The following is a 19,596-nucleotide window of genomic DNA, read 5'->3' on the forward strand; positions in this document are numbered from 1 at the left end:
AAAAAATAATGATGGTATTTGTTAAGCGCTTAAGTGAATCCCGCCTGGTTGCTGAGCCCCCTTTTTCCTCTCCTCCTCCCCATCGGCCCCCCTCTGCCCTACCTCCTTCCCCTCCCCACAGCACTTGTATATATTTGTACAGATGTATTACTCTATTTTACTTGTACATATTTACTACTCTATTTTATTAATGATGTGCATATAGCTATAATTCTATTTATTCTGACGGTTTGGGCACCTGTTTACATGTTCCGCTTTGTTGTCTGTCTCCCCCTTCTAGACTCTGAGCCTGTTGTTGGGTACGGACCGTCCCTACATGTTGCCGACTTGTACTTCCCAAGTGCTTAGTACAGTGCTCTGCACACAGTAAGCGCTCAATAAATATGATTGAATGAATGAATGAATGAATGAATGAATAGACACACTCCCTGCCCGGTCTGGTCCTGGCTCATATTAATCTGTACTTTCTGTTCTGCGAAAAGCAGGCAAAAGGCAGAGTTATTCCCCCTGGAAGAGACCCTCTTTAGGAGGAAAGGGCTGAAAAAATGCACTTGCATTAACACTGCCTGAGTCACTGAACCTTGCTTTGGCACAAGACAAGTCCTCTAGACTGTGAGCTCATTATGGGCAGGGAATGTTTCTACCAACTCTGTTGTACTGTACCATCCCAAGTGCCCAGTACAGTGCTCTGCACACTGTAAGAGATGCTGCTGCGGATATTAACAGCACACAGAGCAACTGTCACCCTAACATACCAGTTTAGGACCTCCACCTTCTCTGCAAACTTAGTTTTAATTAAATTTCCATGAGGGAAAGGGAAAATCTAATGTTCTTTTTGACATTTTCTATATTACTACTTAGACAAAACTATGAAAATAATTAGTCCCTGTGAAACAGACATCAGCATTTAAAGTGCAAAAACATTACATATAAATAACATTACTAATCACCCATCTGTGATCATTTATTGATGCAAGATCTTATTAAAGCTCTCAAATCATATTTATTCTTGATATCAGAGCAGTACAAAGTAGCCAATGCACCTGGGGCAGTTTCTATGTAGCTACTATAAAGGCCAATATTTTATGTGAATACATATTAGTTTTTTACTTCCATTCAACTTGATAAATGAATCATCATAATAACTGTTTCAGCACCCGGTACTTAGTAAGCACTAAAACAAGTACCTATAGTATTTGTTAAGTGCTTAGTATGCATCAAGAACTGTTTAAGTTCTGGAGGGTAGACTCCTCACCCTCGGCTTCAAGGCTCTCCATCATCTTGCCCCCCTCCTACCTCACCTCCCTTCTCTCCTACTACAACCCAGCCAGCACCCTCCGCTCCTCTGTCGCTAATCTCCTCACCGTGCCTCACTCTCGCCTGTCCCACCATCGACCCCCGGCCCACGTCCTCCCCCTGGCCTGGAATGCCCTCCCTCCGCACATCCGCCAAGCTAGCTCTGTTCCTCCCTTCAAAGCCCTACTGAGAGCTCACCTCCTCCAGGAGGACTTCCCAGACTGAGCCCCCTCCTTCCTCTCCCCCTCCTCTGCCTCTCCATCCCCTCTGCCTTACCTCCTTCCCTTCCCCACAGCACCTGTATATATGTATATATGTTTGTACATATATATTACTCTAATTATTTTTTTATTTGACTTGTACATATTTATTCTATTCATTTTATTTTGTTAATATGTTTTGTTTTGTTCTCTGTCTCCCCCTTCTAGACTGTGAGCCCACTGTTGGGTAGGGACCATCTCTATATGTTGCCAACTTGTACTTCCCAAGTGCTTAGTACAGTGCTCTGCACACAGTAAGCGCTCAATAAATATGACGGATTGATTGATTCATTGATTGATTGATCCAAATTAATTATGTCATCCACAGTCCCTATCTTATTTGGGGCTCACAGTCAAGGCAAGAGGGATGACAGGAATTGAATCCCCATTTTTCAGTGGAAGAAATTGTTGCACAGAGAAGGTAAGTGACTTGCCAAAGATCACGCAGCAGGCAACTGGCAGAGCTGGGAGTAGAACCCAGGCCCTCTGACTCTCAGACCTCTCACTTGCCACAGTACAATATAACAGAACTGGTAGATACATTTCCTGCCCACAATGAACTTACAGTCTCTAGTCGGGGATCAATACCTGTTCTCCCTCCTACTTAGGCTGTGAGCCTCACGTGGGACCTGATTATCTTGTATGTATAGTTAGGGGTTTCAGACCCTGGTGGAAATATGTAGCAGACCTGGCTCTGTTTTAACTAGAAGGCTTATAATTCCTGCATGCCTGATTTAGGCCACAAAGCTCACAACTGGGGACTAGAAGCCATGGCAAGTAAGGGAAACAAAAATGTACAAATAGTAAGGGTCTGGCTCACTGCAGAGGTTGCTTGGTCTTGTATTAACAGGCACATACCAGGAAAGAGAATCTAGCAGAGAGGCTTGGAGGATGTTCTCAATCAACTAGAAAAGTTGACAGGACTTCTTGCATCTAGGTCAATCAATCATATTTACTGAATCCTTACTGTGCTCAGAGCATTGTACTAAGTGCTTAGGAGAGCACAATATAATAGACAGTCCCTGCAAACTGACACTCCTCACATGTGAAATACTGAACCCCTCTCCTCTGCCTCTGCATTATATATTTCATGAGTCGCCCAGTTTTCTTATCCTGCATTGAAAATGAAATAATTCTTATCTCTTTCATGAATTATGCAAAGCTTCTCCCCTAAGCACATTATTAATTATTTCAAAGCTAGTTGGAGGTCACCAACTCATGGTAGTTTCTAGACATAAAGCCTCACTAATACAAGAATGATCCTATTGAGATTCCGATCAACCTATCTTACCATTAGGCAAAAACAGGGAGATTTTCTTTCCAAGTAATCAGTGTCATTCAAAACAGCCAGATTCTATTGGCAAATGCTCTGAATCAAGATGGGTCCTATGATATCATTTAGTGGTCATACCATATATAAACTCTCAGCCACTAAATGAGCATAATCAAAGACTAATTCAATGACTTTATATTCCTTAAATACATTTCAATACATTTATGGCCCTTAAATACACTTCCGGACCTTTTTGAGATATTGAAGTAAGGTTTCTAGAGAACGCCTTGTCAGCCTCTGAAAACAAATGGCACTTGTTATTAACATCTCAGACTTACCGTAAGAAGTTCTTAGGCAAACAGGATTTTACTCCCTTCAGTGACAAGAAGAAAAAACAATTTCCAAGAGACAGCTCTTTGTTAATTTTCTTATTTGCACTTAGATCATCATCATCATCATCAATCGTATTTATTGAGCACTGACTATGTGCAGAGCACTGTACTATATAAATCATAAAAAGGTAATGCGCAAATTGAATCAGATGAAGACACCCTAATGTCGACTAACCACCCAGGATGATCAAACGCCGATCTGAGAATGTATGCAATTCCTTGCCAAATGAGCGTTCTTTAGAAGTTAAGGCTTCGGAGTGATTATGTAAGAAGAGTCAGGCGAGTAATTTTCCTTCAGTCGCAACACTGCTATTTATCTGAGAACTTGTGAATAACAATTTTGTCTTCCTCAGCCGTCCCCCCAATGAGCATGTGACCACACAGCCTTGATTCTGAATCAGTGCTTCTTTGCCTCAAGTTCCTGAGAGAATAATTCAAATTGGTCAGTGGACTTACCCACGCAGGGAAGAGAATAGCCGAGCACAGGGTCATGGAGAAACTGGTGATCATTCAGTCTTGTCACGCAGTACAAGTGGAAACAGTCCAGGCAAATGACATGATGGTACATACACTGGAAAACCAGCACAGGACTCCTGGCAAAGGAGTTAACAAATGAAAACAATGTTTTAAATAGCTCATGAATGATGAAAGATAAATTTTTTGTCTTTCACACCACAGCTCTGTCAAAGAGCTGCGATAGGTCAAAGTACTGTTCGGACTGTAAGCACATCCTCAATGTGGGCAGGAAATGTGTCTATCAACTCTGTTATACTTTACCTTCCTGAGGGCTAAGTACAAGATTCTACACACAGCAAGTGCTCAATAAATACCACTGATTGATTAAACTGGGTTCCTGTGCAAAGACAGTTTTTAAAAAGCAACTGTGTCATTTCCCAATCTTCCCTTTGGCATATCAACATGTTTGCTACCCTGTGGAAAACAGTGGGCTATATGCACTTTTTTTAAAAAAAGAATTGTATTTGTTAAGAGCTTACTATGTGCTAGGGATTGTACTAAGCACTGGGAAAGAGACAAGCTTATCAGGGTGGACACAGTCCATGTCTCACATAAGGCTCACAGTCTTAGTCTCCATTTCATAAATGTGCTAACTAAGGCACAGAGAAGTTACGTGATACCCAAGTTCACATAGCAGACTAGAACCCAGGTCTTCTGACCCCTAGGTCCATGCACTTTCCACTAGGCCAAGTTGTTTCTATGTACTGCTTTAACATAGTAGTGTTTTTAGGGCCAGACCTTAACACGATTAATCACTACGTGCCAAGCCCTGAGGCAGGTAGCCATGAGATCATCAGATCAGATACAGCAGTCCCTGTCCTGCAAAGGACTCAATCTAAGATGTAAGGAGAGCAAGTCTTCCATCCCTATTTTACAGATGAGGAAACTAAGGTCACCCAGCAAGCCCGTGGGAGAGGTGGGACTAAAACCTGAATCTCCTGACCCCATCCCCATGTTTTTTTCCAGGTATTGCTGTATTCCTAACATTTTATAATGACAGAGTGGAAAAGTCTTCTGCAGAATGCAAGCCTTCAAGCTTCCACCCTCTAGACAGTGTCAGCCAACTCGATTGACTTGCGCTCGCAAGCATTTAGTACAGCACCCTGTGCATATAGTAAGCATTAAATAAATACCATTGGATGAGTGACTGCACCCAGAAAGGGCTCAATAAAGACTGGTGATCAATCGATGTTATTTCTTGAGCACTTTACTGTGTGCAGAGCACTGTACTAAGCACTTGAGAGAGCACAGTATAACAGAGTTGGTAGATGCAATCTCTGCCCTCAAGGAGTCTACTGAATAGAGGTGGAGACAGACCTGAAAAAGAGATTAGGGATAGGAGAAATAAGAAACTAAGATTTTGTTCCCCTTCTAAGAACACGTAAGAAAAGTATTTCTGTGTTAATGGGGGGACGGAAGAAGACATAGGTGGTGTTCAAATAAACCCAAAGAAGTTTGAGGTTTTTTTAATGGTATTTGTTGAGTGCTTACCATGTGTCGAGCATTAAGTAATGGTGAACATACAAGTTAATCAGGCCGTACACAGTCCCTGTTCCACACAGGGTTCATAGTGGATAACGGCACGGGTCTGGGAGTCAGAAGATAATGGCTCTGCCACTTGTCTGCTGTGTGACCTTGGGCAAGTTACTTCACTTCTCTGGGCCTCAGTTACTTCATCTGTAAAATGGGGATTGAGAATATAACCCCATTTAGGACAAGGACTGCATCTAACCCGATTTGCTTGTATCCACCAGTGCTTAGTACAGTGCCTGGCACACAGTAAGTTCTTAACAAATACCACAATCATTATTATTATTATTATTATTATTATTCATGCATTCATTCAATCATATTTAGTGAGCGCTTACTGTGTACAGAGCACTGTACTAAGCGCTTGGAAAGTACAATTCAGCAACAAAGAGAGACAATCTCTGCCCACAGTGGGCTCACGGTCTATAAGAGGGGAGATACACATCAAAACAAGTAAACAGGCATTAATTAGAGTTATAGATATGTACATGTGTACACACAAGTGCTGTGGAACGGGGTGGGGGGGGGTGGTTGAGCAAAGGAAGCAAGTCGAAGCGATGAGGAGGGGAGGGAGAGCTGAGGAAAAAAGGGGGGCTTAGTCTGGGATCCACAGCCTTGAGTCTTACAATGAGGTTCATCAGCTGTTCACAACAGGAGAACTCAGCTCCAACATCACCCGTAACCTCGGAAGAGTAAAGCAGAAATGAAAGCCACAGTTCCTGCCCTCAAGAAATCTGCCACTCAGTGACAACCACTGTGGTATTAATGAAGTCTTTACTATTTGCAAAGCACTGTACTAGGCACTGGGGTAGATAACATCCCACATCCCACTGTTTGAGCAGGAGGGAGAATAGGTACTGAATCCCCACTGTGCAGATGAGACAACGGGGGCACAGAGAAGTTAAGTTACACTGCCAAGATCCGCCCTTTCCTCTCCATCCAAACCGCTACCCTGCTCCTTCAAGCTCTCATCCTATCCCGTCTGGACTATTGCATCAGCCTTCTCTCTGATCTCCCATCCTCGTGTCTCTCCCCACTTCAATCCAGACTTCATGCTGCTGCCCGGATTGTCTTTGTCCAGAAACGCTCTGGGCATGTTACTCCCCTCCTCAAAAATCTCCAGTGGCTACCAATCAATCTGCGCATCAGGCAGAAACTCCTCACCCTGGGCTTCAAGGCTCTCCATCACCTCGCCCCCTCCTACCTCACCTCCTTTCTCTCCTTCTACAGCCCAGCCCGCACCCTCTGCTCCTCTGCCGCTAATCTCCTCACCGTGCCACGTTCTCGCCTGTCCCGCCGTCGACCCCCGGCCCACGTCATCCCCCGGGCCTGGAATGCCTTCCCTCTGCCCATCCGCCAAGCTAGCTCTCTTCCTCCCTTCAAGGCCCTACTGAGAGCTCACCTCCTCCAGGAGGCCTTCCCAGACTGAGCCCCCTCCTTCCTCTCCCCCTCCTCCCTCCTCCATCCCCCCCGTCTTACCTCCTTCCCTTCCCCACAGCACCTGTATATATGTATATATGTTTGTACATATTTATTACTCTATTTACTTATTTATTTTACTTGTACATATCTATTCTATTTATTTTATTTTGTTAATATGTTTGGTTTTGTTCTCTGTCTCCCCCTTCTAGACTGTCAGCCCACTGTTGGGTAGGGACTATCTCTATATGTTGCCAACTTGTACTTCCCAAGCGCTTAGTACAGTGCTCTGCACACAGTAAGTGCTCAATAAATACAATTGCTTGATTGATTAAGTGATTTACCCAAGGTCACACAGCAGACAGTGGCGTAACAGTGCTCTGCCCACTAGTCCACACTGCTTCCCTTGCATGGGACCTGGATAGTTATGAAATTATTTACCATAAAAAGGAAAGACACACGTGCATCTACTTGTAACAAGCTTAAGTTCCCCCCTTGGGATTGCACCTGGAGATTTTCCAGTACTCTCCCAGTCTCGACTAAGGGAGGGAGAGTCAAGCAGAGGCCTTCCCATTCTTGGCCAGTGGCTAGCGAGTGGAAGGCAATCTGCTACAAGTCAAAACTCACCTGTGCTGGGCAGCAGCGCCATGAGTGAGAGTTGAGGACAGACACTCAGGTTTACTGCGTGGAAGGAGGCAATGGTAAACCACTTCTGTATTTTTACCAAGAAAACTCTATGGATACACAACCAGAATGACTGCAGGTAGAGAGTGGGGCGCTCTGGGAGAGATGAGTCCATAGATGAGTTGCTATGGGTTGGAAACAACTCGACAGGATAAGACAAGACAATTATTAAATAGGAGGGACAAAAGTTATTGAATACAGTTGAGAAAACTGAGGCCCAGAGAATTAATAATAATAATAATGGCATTTATTAAGCACTTACTATGTGCAAAGCACTGTTCTAGTGAAGTGACTTGCCCAAGGTTATACAGCTGGCAAGTGGCAGAGCCAGGGTTAGAACCCTGGCCTTTGGCTCCCAAGCCCGGTCTTTTCCTGCTAGGGCACACTTCATATGGAGAGTGAGGCTTAGAAAAGATCAGTGGAGAAGACGGAGGAGTCAGAGAACTTGGGTTCTAATGCCAGCTCTACCACTTTCCTGTTCGGTGACTTTGGGTAAGTCACATCACTTCTGTGGGCCTCGTTTTCCTCATCTGTAAAACAGGGACATAATACCCATTCTCCCTCATACTTAGAATGTGAACCCTTGTTGGGAGAGGGACTGTGTCCCAGCAGAATACCTTGTATGTACCCCAGTGCTCAGTACAGTGCTTGGAACAATGCTTAACATATGTGATGGCTTATTTGAAGTGTCACCCTGACGTAGGATATCCCAGGAGTCCTTGGGAATTAGGCCTGCACTGGACCAAATCCAGCCCAGTCCCTGTCCACTGCAGGACAGAGCAGCAAGGGAGAGGGCAAGAAACCAAAGGTGGATCTACATGTCTGCATTACCTAACTCAGCATGCTGCTGTTCACCCAGGTCAGTGGCAGCCATTCAAAAAAGGCATCTATGCTTCTAAGTATTGGTAATATAACATAAAAAATAAAAACCTGGCACCTGGAGAGCCTGGACCTATACAACCAGGCTATACACATCTGGTTTTTTTTCCAAACTCTACCCCGTCCTGTTCAATTCTGGCTCTGTAAGCTTCTTGTGGAAAGAGAAGCATCGTGGCCACTTGACTGCTGTGTAACCTTGGCTACGTCACGTCACTTCTCCGTGCCTCAGTTCCCTCATCTGTAAAATGGGGATTCAATCCCAGTTCATCTTTATATTAAGACTGGGAGCCTCATGTGGAACCTGATTAAATTGTGTCCACTCCCGTAGTACAGTGCTTGGCATGTAGTATGCACTTTAATACAAGTATGCTTATCGTGTCTACCAACTCTGCTGCACTGTACTCTCCCAAGTGCTTAGTACAGTGCACTACACATAGTAAGTGCTCAATAAATACCACTGATGGTCCGACTCATGAAAATGCCTCAGTTCTGATGTCTGGAACCAGAATGACTGAGAATCTTATTCCTATCCTCTGTATTGCAGGCTAAAGTCACCTTCCAGTAGTTAACTGTTGGCTTAAAAGCAGTCAAGTCAGCTCACCCCATCCTACCTCACTAGTCCTGTGGGCAGGGAATGTTGTCTGATGTTATAGTGTACTCTCCTAAGTGCTTAGTAAAGTGCTTTGCACTCAGTAAGCGCTCAATAAATATAATTAATAATCTCCTACAGCCCAACCTGTATACTATGTTTCTCTAGCACCAGCTAACTCATCGTGCTTCTAGCCCAGCTGTTTCACTGCCGACCTCTCGCCCACTTCCTCCCCCTAGCCTGGAACTTCCTCCCCCTCCATATACACCAGACGGCCACTCTCTCCATCTTCAAAGATTACTAAGGTCACTCCTCCTCCAAGAGGCCTTCCCGGATTAAGCCCTCCGACTCCCTCTCCCTTCTGAATCGTCTTTACACTTGTATCTTTGACCTGTGGACATCTGATATCTGCCCCACCCCTAAACCCACAGCACTTATGTACCTATCTTATTTATTCATACTGTTGTCTGTCTCCCCATCTAGACTGTAAGCTCATTATAGGCAGGGAACGTATCTGCTAATTCTGTTGCTAATTCTGCTAATTCTCCCAAGCACCGAGTACAATGCTCTCCATGTAGTAAGCATTTAATAAATACTGTTGGTAAGGAAGACAACACCCCTATAGCATTGATCGGCTGTGATCAAGACGATTTCCTCTCTGTTGGCCATGGCATCCCCAAACTTGAGGGGGTGTCCCAAGAGCAATCTAACGAGAATTCAATTCAAACTTCTTCACAGTCTTACAGTGTATGATTTTACATCGCTCCATAAAGTTCACGCAGTCTGCAGCATGCAAAATATGTGCACTTTGGTTCCTTTTCTTTGAAAGTCAGTCCCTCTAGGAATTGGACATATACTAGATTGCCCTCTCCCCAGCTTCTGAAGACAAACCACACACAAACCCACACTCCTTTCACACCCAGCTCCCAAGCATGGTCAAAGTATCCTCAGTGCCTTCCCCACTTCTAACTCAAGACTAAATGTCAACCCACTCTTCTCCAAAGGGAATCACAAAACCAACACAAAGAGTATAAATCAGCCTCAGTCTGAGGATGAGGGAGGGCTAAGCTTTTCAGAGACATTTTTCACAGCCTCCTCAGGGCAGAGTGATAAACAATCTGGACAGGTGTCTCTGAAGGGCTCAAGCTGCAGTCTTCTCATTGGTAAAGACCTTCCACTGTACAAATCCACCCTTTTTACATCTCATCCTGCTCTTGTTTATGACTGATGGGCGCTCTCAGGTCCTCGGTACAGGGTGAAAGGTGAGGCTACTGGAAAATCCAACTCTGCAGTGCACAAAGGTGCAATAATTCATTCTGTTATATCCAATCCCATTTACAGGGGACTGCACTAGCTTTAAGAAAGCTACCTTCAGGTTATGAGACTCCTTAATTGAAAAAGGCAACTGGATGCAACTTACCTAATCCTGACCCTTTTCAGATGGCCATACTGTTCTGAAGTGAAAAATTGTGTGCAAGAATAACCACTGCTAAAGAGGGATGTGAATGACTGCTATAAAAATACTTTTCGCTCCATTAAGAACAAGGCCAAGTTATGCCATAGTGGACACAGCGCGGGACTGGGAGTCAGAAGGTCAAGGGTTCTAATTCTGGCTCCACCACTTGTCTGCTCTGTGACCCTGGCAAGTCACTTCGCTTCTCTGTGCCTCAGTTACCTCATCTGTCAAATGGAGATTGAGACTGTGAGCCCCACGTGGCACAGGGACTGTGTGATTTGCTTGTATCCACTCCAGCGCTTAGTACAGTGCCTGGCACATAGTAAGTGCTTAACAAATGTCATTATTATTATGGCCTGTGCTCCTGGAAAATTATAGAGTAGATTGCTTATAGCTGAATACAGGCACATTTCACAAAGTACACATCCAACCTGATGCATCCAAAGGAGCACAGACAAGGAAATTTACTGCAGTGAGGTTTTGTGGAGAGTGTATGCACGTATTATCAGCCAATCACGGTGCGATTTTCCAGCCCCAGTTATATCTGCTCACAATACATCCTATAGAACTGATGCATTAGCTTCTCCAACTAAGCCCTCATTTCCCCTTCTCTTGTAACTTTTGCACTTGGTTTTGTACCATTTTTTGATGCCTCCCTCAGCCCTACAGTACTTTTGTACACGTTTGTACTTTATATTAATGTCTATAACCCTTCTAGACTGTAAGCTCTTGGTGGATGGGGAACCTGTCTATATTCTTTAATATTATATTAATATTATTAATATAATTTAATAATTAATATTAACTGTATTCTACAGTGCACTGCCCATACTAAATGCTCAGTAAATGTGACTCACTGATGTTCCTTGTGAAAAACTATCTTATGAAGTCTCCCGAGGCAGGTCGGTTGAGTTTGGGATGGGATGCAAAGATGACATGTGGGTCTCTGTGGTTTTGGAAACTGCCAACTCAGCATTGCCTTAGTTTTCTTAGACTTCTGTTCTAGAATCACTTGGTGTTTGGCTCAGAGGAAACACTAATCAAGGTAAATCACTGAATTAGTTAAGGGACTAACTGACTATTAGTCTGACTTCTTATCTGTTGAATGCTTTAGTGTCACCCTCTGCCACTAGATTATAACTTCTTTAAGGGCAGAGACATGTCAACAAACTCTATTGTACTCTCCCAAGTGCGCAGTGCAGTGCTTTGTCCAAGGTCCTAAGTAAGAACTGCCTGCTTAAACTAAATATCAAATAAATCACTTACTGATATTAATGTCTGCCTTCCCCTCTAGACTGTAATCTCACTGTGGGCCAGGAACATGTCTAAATCTGTTGAAATGTACTCTCTCAAGAGCTTAGAAGAGTTCTCTGCACATAGAAAGTGCTCAGTAAATACCACTGATTCAAATAGAAACAATTATACATTCCCTATCCTATTCTAAAAATACCCTCTGTTGACCCCTCGGCACCCCCCATCTCCCTCCTACCATTCTTCTCTACTCCCTAAGTGAGTTGTCTACACCCTCTCCTTCCACTTCCTCTCCTCCAATTTTCTCCTTGACCCCCCTCCAATCTGGATTCCACCCCCTTCACTCCATGAAAACTGCCCTCTCCAAAGTGAACAATGATCTTTTGAAATTCATTGGCCTCTACCACTTTGAATCCTCCTCGACCTCTCAGCTGCCTTCGACCCTGGGGAGCCCCCACCACCACCCCCACCCCCAAACATGATCTAATCTTGGCTTCACTGACACTGCCCTCCTCTGGTTCTCCTCCTAACTCTCTGGCTGCTCATTCTCAGTTTCTTTTGCGAGCTCCTCCTCTGCTTCTCATCCTCTAATTCTGGGTCCCCTTCTATTCTCCAACACCACCCACTCTCTTGGAGAATTTATTTGCTTCATGGCTTCAACTGCCATCTCTATGTATATGATTCCCAAATCTCTATTTCCAACCCTGATTTTTCTCTATCTCTACAGTCTCCCATTTTCGACTGCCTTCAGCATATCTGAAGGCATGTCCACTGGCATGTCAGACTTAACATTTCCAAAACAGAGCTCCTCAACTTCCCACCCAAACCCTGTCCTCCCCTTGACTTTCCCATCACTGAGTGCAGCACAACCATCCTCCCTATTTCACAAACTCATAACCTTGGCATTATCAACTCATTTCTCTTTCAATACACATAATCAATCAGTGTTACCAAATGCTCTAAGCCTATCTCGATCTCTTCTATCTCAGTGACGACCACCTGCTCATGTCTTGTGTCTGGCCTGGATTATTCTCCCTGTCATGATCACTCTCCCTACCTTCAAAACCTTATTAAAAGTACATCTCCAGGAAGTCTTCCAACTAAGCCCTCATTTCCTCTTCTCCCACTCCCTTCCATGTCACCCTTGCACTTGATATTTGCACCTTTATTCACCCAGCCTTTAGCCCCACAGCTCTTAAGTTCCGAATCATATTTACCCTCCCCTCCCCATCACCCCTACTCCCTCCCTCTGCTCTTCCCCGTTCCCCGCCCTACAGTACTTGTGTATACTTGTACGTATTTTTCTATTTATTTTATTAATGAAGTGTATATATTTATAATTGATGCCTGTCTACTTGTTTTGTTTACTTGTCTGTCTCCCCCTTCTAGACTGTGAGCCCACTGTTGGGTAGAGATTGTCTCTATCTGTTGCCAAACTGTACTCCCAAAGCAGTTAGTACAGCACTCTGCACACACTGACTGCTCAATAAATACTACTGAATGAATGAATGAATATTTAATGTCTGTATCTTCCTCTAGACAGCACGTTATGGGCAGGGAATATGCCTACCAACTATGTTATATTGTACACTTCCTAGCACTATGTACAGTGCTCTTCTAGACTGTGAGCCCATTGTTGGGTAGGGACCGTCTCTATATGTTGCTGATTTATACTTCCCAAGCACTTAGTACAGTGCTCTGCACTCAGTAAACGCTCAATAAATATGATTGGATGAATGAATGAATGCTCACAGTAAGCACTGATCTAGTCCTCCCACTTTCTAACTGTGGGAGTGCCTTTGAGCTCAATTCTGGCACCCACTGTGTTGGTGAACACAAGCACTCCCATAGGTTTCAACTACCACCTCTATGATGATAATTCCCAAATCTACATCTCCAGCCCTGATCTCTCTCCTCTGCAGTCTCGCATTTCCTCTTGCCTTCAGGACATCTCTACTTGGATATCCTGCCAACATCTCAAGATCAAGATCTATAAAGCAGAACTCCTTATCTTCCCACCAAACACTGTCCTCCCAATGTCTTTCCCAACACTGTAGACAACAGCACCTCTTCTCAGTCTTATAAGCCCATAACCTTGGCATTAGCCAACTCATGTCCCTCATTCAACTTGCCTATCCGATGTCACCAAATCCAGTTGATTCCACTTTCACAATATCTCTAGAATCCTCCCTTGATTCTCCACACTGATCCAAACACCTACCAAGCTGATCCAAGGAGGCTTTCTTTTTTTATTATGTGCTTACTATGCATCAAGCACTGTTCTAAGCTCTGAGGTAGATACAAGATAATGAGGTTGGACACAGTCCCTTACCCACATGGGATTCACAATCTAAAGGGGAGGGAGATCAGGTACTGAATCTCCATTTTACACTTGTTGAGGAAACTGAGGCACAAAGAAGTGACTTGCCCAAGGTCACAGCTGGGAATTGGTAGATCTGTCATTTCGCAGAGCTGGGATTATTAGAACCCATCTCCTTTGACTCCAAGGCCCATGCTTTCTCCATTATGCCACACTGCTTCTCTGTTATACTACTGCCCATCCACCTCTGAATCACAGAACTCCTTCCCTTCATTTTTAAAGCAATAACCTTGCCCCCTCAACTCTTGCTCAAACCCAGCCTGCACACTTCAGCCCTAATACCAACCAATTCACTGTCTCTCAATCTTTGTCTCCCAGGGTTTTTCCTCTTCCTGCTGCCTGGGTCATTTTTCGTAGAAAACATTCAGTCCATGTTACCCCATTCCTTACTAACCTCCAGTAGCTGCTCATCCAGCTCCACATCAAAGAGAATGTCCTTACAATTGGTTTAAAGCATTCTATCACCTTGCCCTACCTGATTTCCTACTAAAACTCAGCCTGCACACTTGGCTCCCCTAACATCACCCTACTCACTGTACCTTGATCTCTTGCATCTCCTGTCTTGCTTGCCCATGTCTTGCCCCTGGCCTGGAATGCCCTCCCTCTTCAAATAGACAGATGATCACTCTCCCCACTTTCCAAGCCTTATTAAAAGCACATCTCCTCCAAAAGGCTTTCTCTAATATTCCCTCATTTCCCTTACTTCCTTTCCCTTCTGCATCATCCTTGCCCCTTTTTTACCCCACCCTCAACCCCCACTGTACTTATGTACATATCCATAATTAATGCCTGTCTCTCTCTAGACTGTAAACTCCCTGTGGCCAGGAAATATGCCTAGTAAATCTGTTATATTGTCCTGTCCCCCAGTACTTAATAGAGTGCTCTGCATTAGGTGAGCATTCAATGCACATAACTGATTAACCTACCTCGCTCTCTCTTCTGCCTCCTCCATCTCTCTTTTGATATTTTTCCACCTCTGTCTGTGTGTCAAATTGGGATAAGTGATTCACATCTTCCCCTTGTGGCCACTCTTAAACTCAGCATATGAGAATGGCCCCTCTGATATTTGAATTCATAAATATCAATTTAAATGATAATTTTAGCGCTTATTACATGCTAAGCACTCAAACACTGAGGTCACTATGAGATCAGGTCAGACAATCTGTAAATTTTAAAATGAATACATGTTTGTAAGCATAGTCTCCAGATTTATCTGTGTAAATGTGTGTGCATGAGAATAAAAGCCAAATTACCATAGCATAACAATTGCCCAAATTGACTATGACCATTTCAGGTGACAAAATGCAGTAAGTCTTGAGTTTCTTCAACGAATGCGCCATTATTTGACCATCCAAACTCTTTCTTCAATTACCAGAACCACTCTCTGTTTGGATAATTCACTTAAATAAATGCTCCACTGTAAAATGGAAAAAAACTCCACTTAACTTAGTTGCTTTCATCCACATGGTGTCACCTTTCCAGAAATGCAATTGGCTTTTGTTTGGCTTAAGCATTTCTAAAATTATTCACCCTTGACACACTGAAACAAATTCAGTCCCAACAAGCTCTTGGAAAGGACTATCAATAACAACACTATATGAATCAGAATACCTATTTCAACAATATGTTTGGCAGCCTCTGCTTCAAAATAACGTGGGCTAAGGTCAGGATCTCAGAGCAAATTAAGACGACAAATATAACCATCATACTTACCAAGCCTCCCCCACCCCAGAGTGCCTCATTCTGTTAACACTAACAAAAATCAATGTATTACAGAGACTAAGACCTCAGGAAGCCCATATGACTGGCTCACAGCTTTCAATAAAGAAAAAAATTAACAATAATATTTTTATATTTTTATAATATTTTTATAAGTGCTTACTATGTGCCATGAACTGTACTAAGCTCTTGTGAGAAGCAGTGTGGCCTAGGGGATCGACCACAGGTCTGGGAATCAGAAGGACCTGAGTTTTAATTCCAGCTCCATCACTTGTCCGTTGTGTGAACTTGGGCAAATCACTTCACTTCTCTAGGCCAGTTACCTCAGCTGTAAAATGGCGATTAAGACTATAAACCCATGTGGAACAGGAACTGTGTCCAACCTGATTTTCTTGTATTTGCCACAGTGCTTAGTACAGTTCCTTGCATGTAGTAAGTGCCTAAATATCATTTTAAAAATCTCTGGATTAGATATCTAGTGCCTAGTACACTGCTTTGCACATAGTAAGCACTCAAATACAAATGAATGGATATCAGATCATCAGGTTGGAACAGACCTGTCCCACATGGTGCTCACAGTCTAAGGGGGAGGGAGTAAACAGGTATTATCTTTCCCACCTCCAAGTAACAGAACTGTCTCTCTTCCTGCAGGCTGCAACTCTGAAATTTGTTATGAGAACCAATTCAATGTCCACCACCCACTGCCATCCCATGAATTACTCGAATCCACAATTTTCTGAGTAATATTACTAATACTAATACCAACAGTACTACTAATGGTGGCATCTGTCAAGCACTTGGTATGTGCCAAGGACTGTAATAATTGTTGGGGTAGCACGAAAGGCAGCAATGGTAAACCACTTCCATATTTTTATCAAGAAAAGTCCATGAATAAACTACCAGAACAATTGCAGGTGGAGAGCGGGGCGTTCTGGGAGAGATGTGCCCATGGCGTCGCTATGGGGCGGACACAAACATGGCATATGACAAGAGCGACAAGATATAAGATAGTCAGAACCCACATGGGGCTCACAATCTAAGAAGGAGGGAGAACAGGCATTGCTGAATCCCCGTTTTGCAGACAAGGGAGTTGAAGCTCAGAGAAATCAAGTAACTTGTCCAAGGTTACAGCAGACAAGTGTCAGAGGCTGCATTAGAACCCAGGACATCTGACTCCCGGGCCCATGCTCTTTCCACTAAGCCACACTACTTCTTAGGCTGAAGTTGAAAGTCCAGATCAAAGTAAGATATATATTGGCTTCTGGTTTACCTGGCTCTTCTGTGTTAGCACTGGAGATGTCCCCCAATAAACAGTGCTCTGCACACACTAAATGCTCAATAAATATGATTGAATGAACACATATATACACACCCCCATCCAGACATATTTTCTTCCTAACTGAAAAACAGTAAGGCGCATATAATAGAACCACTGCAACAGAATCCTAGCTAAATTGAGAGAGATAAGAAGACAGATCTTGTTTAAATAAGAACTCCACGGGGAAATAAATTGTCCTAGTATATCCCAAAATTTTATGACAGCCATTATTAATGTACTGAAAGCCAGTCCAATGCCCCTGAATGTGAGGAACTACTTAACATATGAAAGTATTTGCAAACACAAGGTGGATTAAATAATACATCTTTCAATTCCTGCTTACAAAAATCTCGAAGTGTTTTGGGTTTTGTTGCAGGACTTTTAACCCTCCCTCCCGCGCCCCCCCCCCCCCCCCCCACACACACCTTATATAGAAAAGAAAGCAGTGAGTTATGGTTAAACAAACCTGCCTGGTTGGTTATTCCTTTCATCAAAGGCACTGAGCAACTGATTCCCAGAAGTACACTGGCACTAGAGAAAGATACTGAAAAGCCTCTAGCAATTTACATTAAAGGAGACAGCCAAACAGGAAACACCTAATAGAAGGTGGGGCTATTAATCTTCCAGATGATGGCTACAGGGTTTTTCTTGGCTCAAGATTAACGCTTTAACAACAACAAAAATGGAGGTCAGATGTGCAAGTTTCTGCAAAGATTTTTGGGTTTACTTTGCTTGACAGATGGTCAAGAAAATATAATCCTCCTAAAACGTGCTGTCTTTTATTACAGTGGCATAATCTAATTCAAAATGAACTAAAGCTAAGATTAAAAAGTAAACATGTTCAGACAGGACCAAGTCACTGCATAAGAACCTGAAGATCTAGGGACACTGACAGAGAACCGTTACTCAATAACTAAAGACTAGACGCTCTTCCTCAGTAAGCTATGAGCTCGTTGAGGACAGAGAACATATCTACCAACTCTATTGTACTGTACTCTTTCAAATGCATATTACAATTCTCTGCACACAGATCTTCACCACTGGCCTGCTGTGTGACCTTAGGCAAGTCACTTAACTTCTCTGTGCCTCAGTTACCTCATTTGTAAAATGGGGATTGAGACTGTAAGCCCTACATGGGACAGGGACTGTGGCCAACCTGATTAGCTTGTATCTACACCAGCACTTAGAACCATGCCTGGCACCTAGTAAGCGCTTAACAGATACCTAAAAATAAATATGATGGATTGGGTCTAAGATTCAGAAAGCTAGCAGATAAGATCCTGTAAAACTAAAATTATTTGCAAAGGGGATCCAAACTCAAAGACTACAGAGTGTAATTCTCTAATGAAAGGTTCAGAAGCTATAAGTTTCACCAGCATTTCACCACTTCAGATGTCTGGCAGATACACACACAAAAAATATGGAAGTGTCTACCTTTTGCTATATTCTAATATTATCTAAGAAAACAGGTCTCAGTTTTCATTAGGTGCTCTCTTGAAGCAATAAAATGTGAAATATCTTTGCCTAGAGATCTTTGAGGGTAGAAATAACTACCCCTTTGTCATTAAGGGATGAACTATAGGGTGGCCATACAGTAATTCTCCAACTGCATTCAACTGTCACTGAAGAATCATATTTAGCCTGGAAGGGAGTGAGCATTAGCCTGTGATCGCAGGGTCAAAAAGGAATCAAGATGGGTTTAATGAAAAGAAAGAAGTAGGGCCAATTAGAAATGAGAAACTTCAGGGACAGTTAACATCCTCTCACTCTCTTGGAAAAGCTGAACAAAAAGAAAAAGTAATGGTTGTTTAACGGCCATCTCGGGATTTGTGCAGGTAATACTTCTATTCCTTTGACTAGCCTGCAGGGAACTGGACTTATCCATTTGTTATGGTATTTGTTAAACACCTACTATGTTCCAGACACTGTACTAAATGCTGGTGTAGATACAAGTTAATCAGGTTGGACACAACCCCTTTGCCAAATGGGTCTCACAGCCTTAATCCACATGAATCTACCAATGCTACCAATCAATCTGCGCATCAGGCAGAAACTCCTCACCCTCGGCTTCAAGGCTCTCCATCACCTCGCCCCCTCCTACCTCACCTCCCATCTCTCCTTCTACAGCCCAACCCGCACCCTCCGCTCCTCTGCCGCTAATCTCCTCACTGTGCCTCGTTCTAGCCTGTCCCGCCGTTGACCCCAGCCCACGTCATCCCCGGGCCTGGAATGCCCTCCCTCTGCCCATCCGCCAAGCTAGCTCTCTTCCTCCCTTCAAGGCCCTACTGAGAGGTCACCTCCTCCAGTAGGCCTTCCCAGACTGAGCCCCCTCCTTCCTCTCCGCCTCGTCCCCCTCTCCATCCCCCCCGTTTTACCTCCTTCCCTTCCCCACAGCACCTGTATATATGTATATATGTTTGTACATATTTATTACTCTATTTATTTATTTTACTTGTACATATCTATTCTATTTATTTTATTTTGCTAATATGTTTGGTTTTGTTCTCTGTCTCCCCCTTCTAGACTGTGAGCCCACTGTTGGGTAGGAACTTTATATGTTGCCAACTTGTATTTCCCAAGCACTTAGTACACTGCTCTGCACACAGTAAGTGCTCAATAAATATGATTGATTGA

General features: G+C 43.5%; 1 protein-coding gene across 1 annotated transcript in view; it reads right to left on the reverse strand.

Annotated features, from left to right (window-relative positions):
• Nucleotides 1-3,618: 3,618 nt before the first annotated feature.
• Nucleotides 3,619-19,596, reverse strand: part of PRKN (parkin RBR E3 ubiquitin protein ligase) — an 857,446-nt gene continuing 841,468 nt past the window's right edge. The window contains exon 7 of the mRNA XM_038762216.1: nucleotides 3,619-3,814. Within this exon, the coding sequence (XP_038618144.1) occupies nucleotides 3,619-3,814 (196 nt within the window). The remainder of the gene's footprint in view (nucleotides 3,815-19,596) is intronic.

This window comes from Tachyglossus aculeatus, chromosome 2 (genome assembly GCF_015852505.1).
Source record: "Tachyglossus aculeatus isolate mTacAcu1 chromosome 2, mTacAcu1.pri, whole genome shotgun sequence".
Taxonomy (NCBI): domain Eukaryota; kingdom Metazoa; phylum Chordata; class Mammalia; order Monotremata; family Tachyglossidae; genus Tachyglossus; species Tachyglossus aculeatus.